Source organism: Cervus elaphus, chromosome 12, assembly GCF_910594005.1.
Source record: "Cervus elaphus chromosome 12, mCerEla1.1, whole genome shotgun sequence".
Classification (NCBI taxonomy): domain Eukaryota; kingdom Metazoa; phylum Chordata; class Mammalia; order Artiodactyla; family Cervidae; genus Cervus; species Cervus elaphus.
In genome coordinates, this window is record NC_057826.1 from 75,006,245 (window position 1) to 75,018,290 (window position 12,046).

A 12,046-nucleotide genomic window follows, 5' to 3' on the forward strand; every position below is an offset into this window, starting at 1 on the left:
GAATTATAGACCTCTGCATTTTCAGGTTTGTGATTTATTTTTATTTCTTTCATTATTTGTTTAAGGTCTATTTTCAGTCCTACTCTGTGATCTCCTTAATGATAGTGTCCATAGCTGTGTTTTTCTTTCTTGAAAACTCAGCATCAGTGTATCTTAGGCATTTGTTGTTCTTGTTTAGTTGCTAAGTCGTGTCCAGCTCTTTGTGACCTCATGGACTGTAGCCTGCAAGACTCCTCTCTCCACTGGATTTCCAGGTGAGAATACTGGAGTGGGTTGCCATTTCCTCCTCCAGGGGATCTTCCTGACCCAGGGATCGAATCCACATCTCCTACATTGGCAGGTGGATTCTTTACCACTGAGCCACCCGGGAAGTATCTTTGGCATTAGCATCATTCAGTCTCCTTCTTCTTTTCTATCCATTAATGTGTTCTTTATTTTAAGCCTCCTCAAACACCTATGATAATATTTAGTGAAAAAAATAATCTTTAGAGGTTTATGGATAAATTCTAGGAGTAAATAGGGGATTGGCAAAGGATAGCCACAGGGCAAAGTAGCTTGATGCTTATGTTTATAAGTAAAGTTTTGTTGGAAGACAGCCGTGCTCATTTATTTATGCATTGACCATGGATACTTTGTGCTATACCAGCATGGTTGTAGCAGAGACTATATGACTTCAAAACCTAAACTATTTACTATTTGACCTTTTATGGACAAAAAAGTCTGCCAACCTACAGGGTGTAGGAATTACATTAGAATTTTTCGATCTGGATTTTTTTGTTTGATGACAACAAATTAAATAATAAAGGCATATTTCTAATCATCTGTTGGGCTTATTTAGAATACTCCCCGTCTTTCTGAAGATTTTGTGTTATGTCATTTTTAAAATCTAATTAAAGACAAATGGAATAATGACACTTTACAAATAAAAGCATCATAGGTCTTTAAATGGATAAAAGTTTTAAGAATATTTTTTAAACATTTACAAAGTTTGAATGTATCAACATGGAATTCAGTAGAAAAAAAGAGTAGCAGTAAATGCACAATATTTTTTTCAGTGCTGATTTTTTGATGCTTTGTTCAATAATAGAGTTATATAATGCTGACTTAAACGGATATTTTTGAATAGAAGTAAAAATACTGGAAATCACTAATCACAGTAATTCAGACAATAGTGCATGAAGCTCCAAATCATTTTAATCAGGTGAATTATTGAATGACACCATCTATAGCTTTCTTCTAATGAGATTTTACCACCTCTTTAATTTCAGCAAAATATCACTCCTCACATTAATGTTTTAATATGAATTTTATTAATTTTGTATTTTGTATGCATGAGTTTCCCTGATAGCTCAGTAAAGAATCCACCTGCAATGCAGGAGACCCTGGTTCGATTTTTAGATTGGGAGGATCTGCTGGAGAAGTGATAGGTTATCATTCCATATTCTAGAGCTTTGCTTGTGGCTCAACTGGTAAAGAAATCCATCTGCAGTGCGGGAGATCTGGGTTTGATCCCTGGGTTGGGAAGATCCCTGAAGAAGGGAAAGGCTATCCACTCCAGTATTCTGGCCTGGAGAACCCCATATAGTTCAAGGGGGTCGCAAAGAATCGGACACGACTAAGCGACTTTCACTTTGGTGATTAAGAACTGTGAACCGAAGACATTTATACTTAACTTGAGTTTTGTATGTATTAGTTCAGTTCAGTTGCTCAGTCGTGTCTGACTCTTTGCATCCCCATGAATTGCAGCATACAAGGCCTCCCTGTCCATCACCAACTCCCAGAGTTTACTCAAAACCATGTCCATAGAGTCGGTGATGCCATCCAGCCATCTCATCCTCTGTCATCCCCTTCTCTTCCTGCCCCCAATCCTTCCCAGCATTAGGGTTAATGCTACAATATTTTTTAAATAGTCAGTATGAGAGTGGTCTCTTATATGAAGAACTGTGTCTTAGTTTTGAGAAATACCTAATGCCCCTGTGTTCAGACCCTAGACATGCGTCTGGAAGAAGCTCATCATACCACGGGCCTGAGAACTATTTCTTGTAGAGACTATACTTCATAAACAGATCATTGTACACCCAGACATGTCCACTCATTCACTTATTCATTCATTTTTCAAATATTTTTAAACCATTTGCTCTGAACTAGCGTTCTGTGTATTTTGAGAAGTTGGCCACTGAGATTAAGTTCCTGATCTCAGGTGCATCAAACCTAGTTTGAAAAACAACACACAATTGATTCCAATATGGTGTAGAAATGACAGTGATATATGTGCATACAAGGTATGGTGGGAAGAGAGGTGGGTCCTAAGTCAGCCTGAAGGACTGGATCAGTACTTTCATAAGGAGTTGGCATGTAAATTGGTTCTTAAAGAAGGAATAAAAAGTTGCCTAGGCGAAGATTCTGGGCAGAAAGGAAGAACATTCTAAGCAGAGACAGCTCATCCCGCAGTTCTAGGGGGCCAGTGAGGGAAATGACAAGAAGAGATCTCAGTACAGTCTTTTTTCACACTCATACTGTAACTTAAGTTGCTTAAACGAGCTTATTGCTCAATGTGATCAGACAATAGATGCTGGGTCTGGAAAGCCTTAAGGGAACTGTATTTCTCTGCATCTTAAAGACAGAGGAATTACCAACTGTCTCAACCTCGGGCACCATTGCTAAGTCTGCAGAAATTATTTGGTGCTTCCCTCCCTGAGCCCTATGCACACCCCAGATACCTATTTCCCTTCTATGCCTACAACTTGAGCTCTTTTTCAGGGTAAATACCAGATGTACCCTGGAGAAGGAAATGGCAACCCGCTCCAGTATTCTTGCCTGGAGAATACCATGGACAGAGGAGCCTGGTGGGCTACAGTCCATGGGGTCGCAAAGAGTCGGACACGACTGAGCGACTTCACTTCACTTCACCAGATGTACAGCAGACTGCAGGAACAGAGGGAGAACGACAGAGGGCGCTGCTCCCTCTCGCTGGTGGCTTGATATCAATTCATCTTTCATGTCTGAGAACCTTTCTCTCTTGCTCAGCCTACAGCATGATCGTGTAGGGGAGTTTGGCTTACATAACGCATGAACCAGTATTTTCTTGAAGATTTCAACAAAAGATCAAGAAACTAGAGGAATAGTTTTTTCAACTTTCCTGTATCTCCAAACTCAGCCTCCCACTGCTTCTGGGCCAGCTATGCTGTCTGCTTTGTGCTTAGGACTTGTGGTCTTGTTGACAATGCGTGAGTAACATTTATTTAAAATTTCTAAGATGTTCTATTCCTTGGTTTTAGGATGTCATGTAACCTCTATCAAGTGGGAGATGGTCCCTCTTCTTCCTTAGCCAACTTAACAAAGTCTTACTGTATGTGTGTGTGTGTGTGTGTGTGTTGTTGTTGTTTTTAAGGAGGGACCAGTGGAGACTCGGTGACCCAGACAGAAGGCATTGTCACCCTCCCCGAGAAGGCTCCTCTGACTCTGAAGTGTACTTACCAGTCCAGCTATTCAGTTGCTCTTTTCTGGTATGTCCAGTACCAAAACAAAGAGCTTGAGCTGCTCCTGAAAAGCTCATTAGGAAACCAGGTGACCAGCAGAGGTTTTGAAGCCACTCATACCTCGAGTGACAGCTCCTTCCACCTGCAGAAATCCTCCGTGCAAACATCAGACTCAGCTGTGTACTACTGCGCTCTGAGGGACACAGTGAGGGAGGCTGCAGGGGGAGCTGAACGCAAACCCAAGGCACAGATGGGATCAGGCTGTGGGCAGCTCTCCAGAGCTCTATGCCAGAGGCATCATCAAAGCACTGTCAGCTCGGGAGCTCAGAGCTAAGAACCTTGGAATTCTTGGATTGCCCTACAGAGAGGAATCTGGGGCGGGACAGTGTAAAGAGGAACCTAAGGGCTTTTCTCCAGAAATGCCTGTTTTCAGCCCATTCACATTCCCCCAAAAGGCACAGAATCCCTTGAAGTGTCATTAACTCTTCAGTGACAATTCAGTTGATATATGCTGAAATATTTCACAACCTGTTAATGAAAACTCCCAGGAACATTGTTAGTGGATGACTGTGTGATCTGGAAGGTAGTCTCTGGTTTTTATAATTCAGACTGTGATTGTATGTCTTGCTGAGATACACCTGCAGACACTCCATCTTCAGTGACTAGGAGCTTTATTCTCTCTTCCCTTGACTTTTCCATCCCCTCTGGTTGCTACAGCAATGCTGCTACCTAAGTAAGTTCCAGGAGGAGAGTTTTCTGACAAGATATTCCTTCTGTCAATGGCCTTGTGGGTCAAAGCAGTCCTGTTGGTAAATATTGCATGCATGATGTGTACTGTTTGTATTCAAACAGGGTACAGGGTATTCTCTTTGCAGTAATAACATCACCTCAGGAGAAATTTATTCATTAGTCAGTCAGACTTCTGATACATGAAAAAGTGTTTATGTACTCTTACAATAACTTTGGAGTGGAGTGAGCTTTTCACCTGCTCCAAGAAACTAGGAGCAAGTATCACCCACTCCCAGGGCAGGAACATCTCCCCCCTCCTCTGCTCATGAGCAGGAATGTGGAGCCACTTGGGTCGGTGCTCTGCATCTCTGCAACAATCATGCCCATTGCACAGAGCATCCCCTCTGCATCTCTGAAGGTGGAACTCCGGTCCGCGCCTTTGGGGACCAGACTTTCTGGAAGGAGAGTGGGGGACCAGAAGGTGTGAAAAGAGATAAGGTTTACTGCCAGGCAGTCAGGGAGTTGTGGCCTAGACACTGATTATTTGTCATCTCATAATTTATAAGCACAGCAATCAAAATTTAGAGTTTAATAGTTAGAATAGTTCTAATTGTCCTGGAGGATGTAGTCCCCATCCTCATTTAACAGGGTGGATGTCTGGACACCTACCTGAAGGTCAGTGCAGACTTCCTCCCTAACATCCTAGAGTCTGCCCACTGGGTGTTGGCCACCTGAGCACTGGGGCTTCAACATCTTGATAAACAGGCCAGAGAAAGGGAGAGGGAGATGAAAAGACAAAAATAAATCTTACAGTGGAAAAAAAGTATTCAAGCAGGTTTTATTTCTTGGTGGTAACTGTATTAGCTCTCTGATACAGTTCTGGTCTGATCTCTCATTCCACATCTCTGGGTCCAGGCTAGTGGGACTACAGACAAAATTTGTTTCATGTATTTTGTCCAGTTTTCTAGTTGTAAGGTCAACTCTACCTTTAACTGTGAAAAAGAAGTAACGGTAATTTTTTTATTTTAAAAAATGTGTCATTTTATGATGGTAGGGTATATAATAATAACCTTCTCATTCAACCACATATTATTTGAGACCTGCTGTAGATAAGGTTTCCTCCATGGCATGTTGACTGAGTCTTGGGGATGAACAGAGCTAATTCAGGCAAAGAACTTGAGGAGAGGAAGGAGCACTTTCCATTCAGGGAGATCCTTCTCTGATTCTTGGGAATCTTGGAGACATATGGAAGGAAGAAATCTCTGACTATTCCATCTAGAAATTGTAACTGGGGTTCTTGCGAAGCTAGAGATACCTGTACCATGCAAAAAATTATGGAAGTACTAATAGTTTGCCTAAGCACGCTTATGTTTAGGACTCTCTTCTTAGGGTCCTGTCCCATTCTCCTGTATGTAATCCCACAAGCTATTATCAGGAGGAATAGGTCAGACTCGACTGTGGTGCAATTCTCACGATCACCACCAGATGGCGGGGCTTCCTTCAGATGCGGTTCCTCGTTGTGTTCAGGAGCCGGTTTCACTTGCCTAATTTGCAGCCACAAGACAGAATACTGCCATGGTACAGAAAGGGGCTCTCAGTTTCTGAGTGAGGAGCTTCTGTAACATCCAGATGGAGACTAGATTTATTAGATTTGCGTATTCCAGGGAACAAGGATCGTTTTCTTTTGCCAGCATGCATTCTGCTACTCAGTTCTTCTGATCATTTTAATATTCAGTAAGTAGCATTTTATCCTAAATGTTTATGATTTTTCACTTTCCTATGATTATAGGTAAGTTTTATTTTTCTTCTCTGGCTGAAAACTCTACTCCTGTACATTTCTATCATAACAAAGTGATTTTCTTGTAGGAGGGACCAATGGTGATTCAGTGAACCAGACAGAAGGCCCAGTGACTGTCTCAGAGGGGGCTCTCATGACCCTGAACTGCACTTACCAGACTGCTGGTTCGGCTCCCTATCTTTTCTGGTATATCCAGCATCTCAACAAAGCTCCTCAACTCCTCCTGAAGGGCTCGATGACAAACCAGAGGCCCGAGCATGAAGGTTTTCAGGCCACTCTTGTTAAGAAGGACAGCTCCTTCCACCTGCAGAGACGGGCAGTGCAAGCATCAGACTCGGCTGTGTGCTACTGCACTCCGAGTGAGATGTGACTCAGGGCTGCAGGGGGAGCTGAGCACAAGCCCAGAGCGCAGATGGGGCTCTGGCTGTGGGCAGACCCAGAAGGTCTGTCTTCACTGTCTTCAGTTTTTTATGCTAGCTGTGTTGTTGTTTATTTGCTAAGTCATGTCAGACTCTTTTGCGACCCTATGACTGTGGTGGGCTTCTCTGTCCATGGAATTTCCCAGGCAAGAAGACTGGAGTGGGTTGCCATTTCTTTCCCCTGGGGATTAACCCGACCCAGGAATGGTACCCATGTCTCCTGTTTGGCAGGCAAATTCTTTACCACTGAGCCACCTGGGAAGCCCCTGTTTTATGCCAGAGGCATCGTCAAAGTACTTCCAGCTCTGAAGTGCAGTGCCAAGAACCCTGGAATTCTTGGATTGGTCTACAGAGGAGAATCTGGGAGGGTACACTGAAAAGAGGAATCTAAAAGGCCTTCTCCAGAAATGCCTGTTTTTAGCCCAGTTACATTCCCCCAGATGGCATAGAATTCCTGGAAGTGACATTAACTCTGTTCAATGACAGTTCAGTTGATATATGCTGAAATATGTCAGAACCTGTTGATGAAAACTCCCAGGGCACCTCGTTCAAGGATGAATGTATGACCTTGAACCTACTGTCTGATTTTTATAATCCAAACCAGAATTTTGTGTCTTGCTGAGTTTCACCTGCAGACACTCCATCTTTAGTGACTGCGACCTTTACACTCTCTTCCCTTGACTTTCCCAACTCTTATGGTTGCTCAAGAAATGCTGCTGCTGTGAGTCCCATGAAGATGGTTTCCTGAGAGGATATTCCTTCTGTCAAGGGCCGTGTGGGTCAGAGCAATCTAGTCAGTGAACATTTTGTGCGTGAGGTGTCTTGCTTATATAATGCTGACACAGCCCACCTTCATCTTGTCATCATGGCAGCTCTTTACAAAATGCTAGGTCATGATCCCAATTCTGGTCTTGAGGATCTGTGCTGTGAGAAATTCTGGACATGAACATGACCACGTAACCAGACAATTATCTTTATCGCTGTATTGAGGCCTCTGATCCTTTTGAAGTGTGTCAAATTCAGTGACCAAGCAAACACTTGGTCTGTTAGTGAAAAGAGGGCACATGGACTCTTGTTGACTGGGATTCTAAGTTCTTAACATATTCACAGCATTCCCACAGCAGAGGAGCAGAAAACAGAGAAATGTGTGGCTCTTACTGTAAGTTGCAATGAATGAAACTCACCAAGAGAAACTTGTCCTGGCATTCTGGAGGTCTCTGAACCTCACCTTGTGAGGCGAGCAGAAGTAACGCAACTTAGATTAGGAGTAGGCCTTCCTACTTGGTAAGATTATCAGGTAGCTTTCGCTTAACAATGACCACTGTTTGCCAATTAGGACCAATTGGCATTCACTTAACACTGACCGATGTTTGCCAATTAGGAAATTAGGAATGGGGCAGAAACCCCCAGGAAAGTCCTGCGTGCGCAAAAGTATTGACCAATGAAATTGTTTAACCAATCCGCTTCTCACCCTATAAAATTGTGTAACAGCTTGGGCTCGGGGCTCTCTGACCTGCACCACTGCGTTGGTTGCGGCAGGGAGTCCTGACTCGAGTCAGTAATAAACTTCCCTTCCTGCGAGTTGCATTGTCTTGGAGGCCTTCTCTCTTCCCGCTCGGGGATTCGGACATCAGGCATAACATTTGGGGGCTCGTCCGGGATCCCTTTACCGGGGGAAGAGAACACTTCCAGGACAGAGGGGAAGGATAGATAATAGCACCGGTGCTCAGGAAAACTCAGGGGGCCCGAAAACCCAGCGCTGTGTTGTCAGCTGTCCGTGTGTTTGTCTTTGGCTCTCCGTGTTTGTGTGTGTGCTGGCATTGTCTCAGGCAGGACAGGAAGTCCAGAGTAATTCCAGGGCCCTGCTGTAAAGCAGGAAGGTATCTGGCACAGGAGAAAGCTTTCTCCAGCCGGCGTAAGGCCGAGGCCAGCGAGTGCGCTGGAAGGCAGCTGGCTCTGTGGGAAGGAGAGTTCCTCTCCTGATCCCGAGTCTGGTCAGGGGGCCCGAAAACCCAGCGCTGTGTTATTGGCTGACGTTTGTCTGTCCGTGTGGTTGTCTTCGGCTCTCCGTGTTTGTCCGTGTCTGTGTGTGTGTGTCGGCATTGTCTCTGGTCTCGTTCCTACTCTTTCAGGAGTTTCAGTGAACAGGCAAATGGTTGTGGGGCAATTGATGAGTCCCGGCCAGGGCTACACTCTGGCGGACTCTGAAGGCCCTACAATAAGTGAGCCTCAGTAACTAGAGCCCAACCAGGTGAAACTCTCCTTTCACTACGATTGTCAGCAGCTGTTGCAGGAGTGAATTCTGGCAGAAGCGCGGAAACGGGTCCCAGGGGCCGACGGGAGGCCAACCGCCCAGCCTCATCTCGTGGACGAGGGGTTTCCTCTGTAGCGGCCTAACTGGGATTTTGAGCGAGCGGAAGGTAGGGAGCGTCTCCGAGTGTACCGCCAGACTCTGATGGCTGGCCTGTGGGCCGCAGCAAGAAAGCTGACAAATTTAGCAAAGGTAAATTTAGTAAGGCAAGAGCCCACTGAGAGCCCGGCAGCCTTCCTAGAGATGCTAATGGAAGCCTTTAGGCAATATACACCTATGGACCCCCAGGCTGAGGAGTCAGTGCTGCAGTTCTGTTAGCATTTGTAAATCAGGCAGCCCCAGATATTAGGAAGAAGTTACAAAAGATAGAGGGATTGGGAGAACAGACGATACAGGATTTACTGAAAAGGTATTTAATAATAGGGAGACCCCAGAAGAAAGGGAAGAACGAGGGAAAGGGAATTAGCTGAGAAGATCAGGAAGGAAAACCAGAAGAACCAGAGGGAGCTAGAGAATCTCCCCTGGAACTTGAGTTCTATGCGGGGGAAGACAGTGACTACGGGAGTCAAGACTCGGCACCCCTCCCCAAGTCCTGGGTAACGAAAAGTAGATCTGGGGACCCACCAGGTGTCCCATTCGTTTTTGGTGATACCAGAATGCCCAGCCCCTCTACTTGGAAGAGACTTGTTGAATACTACCGATGGCATTCCCTGTGGATATGTTGGATAATTGCAGTCATGAGGAACTGGAAAATTCTGCTGAAGATTACATGTTAGATCTGAGGTGTTGGGACCCTGAAAATCGGGATCCTATTAGCCTGTCAAATGTAGGCTTTGTACCTCTCTATGGTGGAGATCAGACCCAGAAAGTTCTTGCTCTTTTGCACCTGAGGACTCACTCACAGCTGTGGCACTTTACCTTGCTGATCAGTGGTGGGCTATTGATGATATTGTGAAAAACATCTGTCCCTTCTAGAGAGGGGCTTAAGCAGGTGAGAACTCTTGGGGAGAGAGTGGTTAAAGCAGGAAATAGAGAGAAATGAAATCCCATTCCTGTGTCATAGCAGTACTAATTATGCTAAGATTCTGTGGAAGAAAGGAGAGGCCATTGGGTTTTATTCAGTTAAGCCTACAGAGCTGGGAGAATGACAGTCACATGTCTTATCCTTAGCCTTAAGAGATGAATAAATACCCGTTGGCCTGGGCTGAAACGGCAGGGATGGGACTGGCCAAACAGACATCCAGTCGTCATCGAGCTAAAGGCCTAGGCAACTCCTGTGAGGGTGAGACAGTACCCCATAAGCCAGGAAGCTCGGTGGGGGATCACTCCCCACATTCGATGTCTCATGGATGCTGGAATTCTCAAGCGGTGTCAATCCCCTTGGAACACCCCCTTACTGCCGGTGAAGAAGCCAGGGGGGACAGATTACCTGCGAGAAGTCAACAAACGGGTGAGTGACATACACCCCACTGTCTCTAACCTGTATACCCTCCTGAGCAGTTTGCTGCCTGAGTACACTTGGTACACTGTGTTGGACTTGAAAGATGCCTTTTTCAGCCTACCCCTGGCGGCCCAGAGCCAGGAGATATTTGCCTTTGAGTGGACCGAGGGGGAAGGCCAACCGGTAATCCCATAGAGGTTCAAGAGGCTCTGAGTGAGGACCTCTACGAATATCGGACTTGCCACCCAGAGGTCCTTCTGCTACACAATTAATAGCCCAGCAAGAGGTCACCTGTTTGGGGTATAAGATCAGGCAGGGGCAAAGGTGGCTAACCCAGACCATGAAGGCCCAAGACCCCCCGCCAGGTGAGAGAGTTTCTGGGGACTGTTGGATATTGCAGACTGTGGATCATGCGGTTTGCTGAGAAGGCCCGGCCCTTGTATGAGGGAAGTAAAGAGACCCCAAACTGGACTTGGACTGAGCCAATGAAACAGGCTTTCCAGACACTCAGACGGGCCCTACTAGAAGCCCCAGCCCTTGCCCTGCCTAACCGAAATAAGCCATTCCAGCTGTTTGTAGCTCCATGATTGCAGCGAGATACTGGCTGAGGCCCTGGTGGCATGAAAAGACTTAACTGATGTACCCCTAGACAACAGTGAGCTAGTATGGTTCACCGATGGGAGTAGCTATGTAAAAGATGGGCAAAGGAAAGCGTGAGCCGCCGCGGTAGAAGAGTACAGTTGTGAATATGGCTCTGCGAAGTTTTATGCACTGTGTGGCTTTGGTGGGGTCTTAAGTTGTGGTCTGACACACACTGCTGTTGTTCCTCTGGATTTAGTGAAATGCCATATGCAGGTGGACCCACAGAAGTACAAGAGCATTCTTAATGGATTTTCAGTTACACTCAAAGAGAATGGTTTCCATGGTTTGGCCAAAGGATGGGCCCCGACCCTCACTGGCTACTCCCTGCAGGGGCTCTGCAAGTTTGGCTTTTACGAAGTACATGCTTGGAGAGGAGAATGCCTATCCATGGCGCACATCACTGTATTTGGCTGCCTCTGACAGTGCTGAATTCTTTGCTGAGATTGCTCTGGCTCCTATGGAAGCTGCTAAGGTTCGAATTTAAACCCAACCAGGTTATGTTAACACTCTGAGGGATGCAGCTCCCAAAATGTATAAGGAAGAAGGCTTAAAGGCATTCTACAAGGGGGTTGCTCCTCTTTGGATGAGACAGATACCATACACCATGATGAAGTTTGCCTGCTTTGAACGTACTGTTGAAGCATTGTACAAGTTTGTGGTTCCCAAGCCCCAAAGTGAATGTTCAAAGCCAGAGCAGCTGGTTGTCACATTTGTGGCAGGTTACATAGCTGGAGTCTTCTGTGCCATTGTTTCCCACCCTGCCGATTCCATGGTGTCTGTGTTGCATAAAGAGAAGGGTAGCAATGCCTCTCAGGTCCTCAAGAGACTTGGATTTAGAGGTGTATGGAAGGGACTCTTTGCCCACATCATCATGATCGGCACTCTGACTGCACTATCTATGATTCTGTGAAGGTCTACTTCAGGCTCCCTCGCCCTCCTCCCCCTGAGATGCCAGAGTCTCTGAAGGAGAAGCTTGGGTACACTCAGTAGATAAATGAAAGCAAATATGGACTGAATCTGCATGTTGATCAATGTTTGAGGAAAATACAACTGGACGAGAGATAATCCAGGCTTGCAAAGCGTGCCAGCTGATGAGGACAGGGAAAAAGCAGCACACAGGAACCAGGTACTGAGGGGAAGAGCCAGGGCAACACTGGGAGATAGATTTCACTGAGGTAAGGCCAGGCAAGTACGGGTATCACTATCTGTTGTTTCTGGTAGATACCT

General features: G+C 45.7%; 1 pseudogene and 1 gene segment (V, D, J or C); both read left to right on the forward strand.

Annotated features, from left to right (window-relative positions):
- Positions 1-3,034: 3,034 nt before the first annotated feature.
- On the forward strand, positions 3,035-6,563 carry LOC122704647. The segment is given in 2 exon segments: positions 3,035-3,227; positions 6,075-6,563. Coding segments are annotated over 2 exon segments (348 nt in total).
- Positions 6,564-9,436: 2,873 nt separating this feature from the next.
- LOC122705699 lies at positions 9,437-11,830 on the forward strand (annotated as a pseudogene).
- Positions 11,831-12,046: the final 216 nt, after the last annotated feature.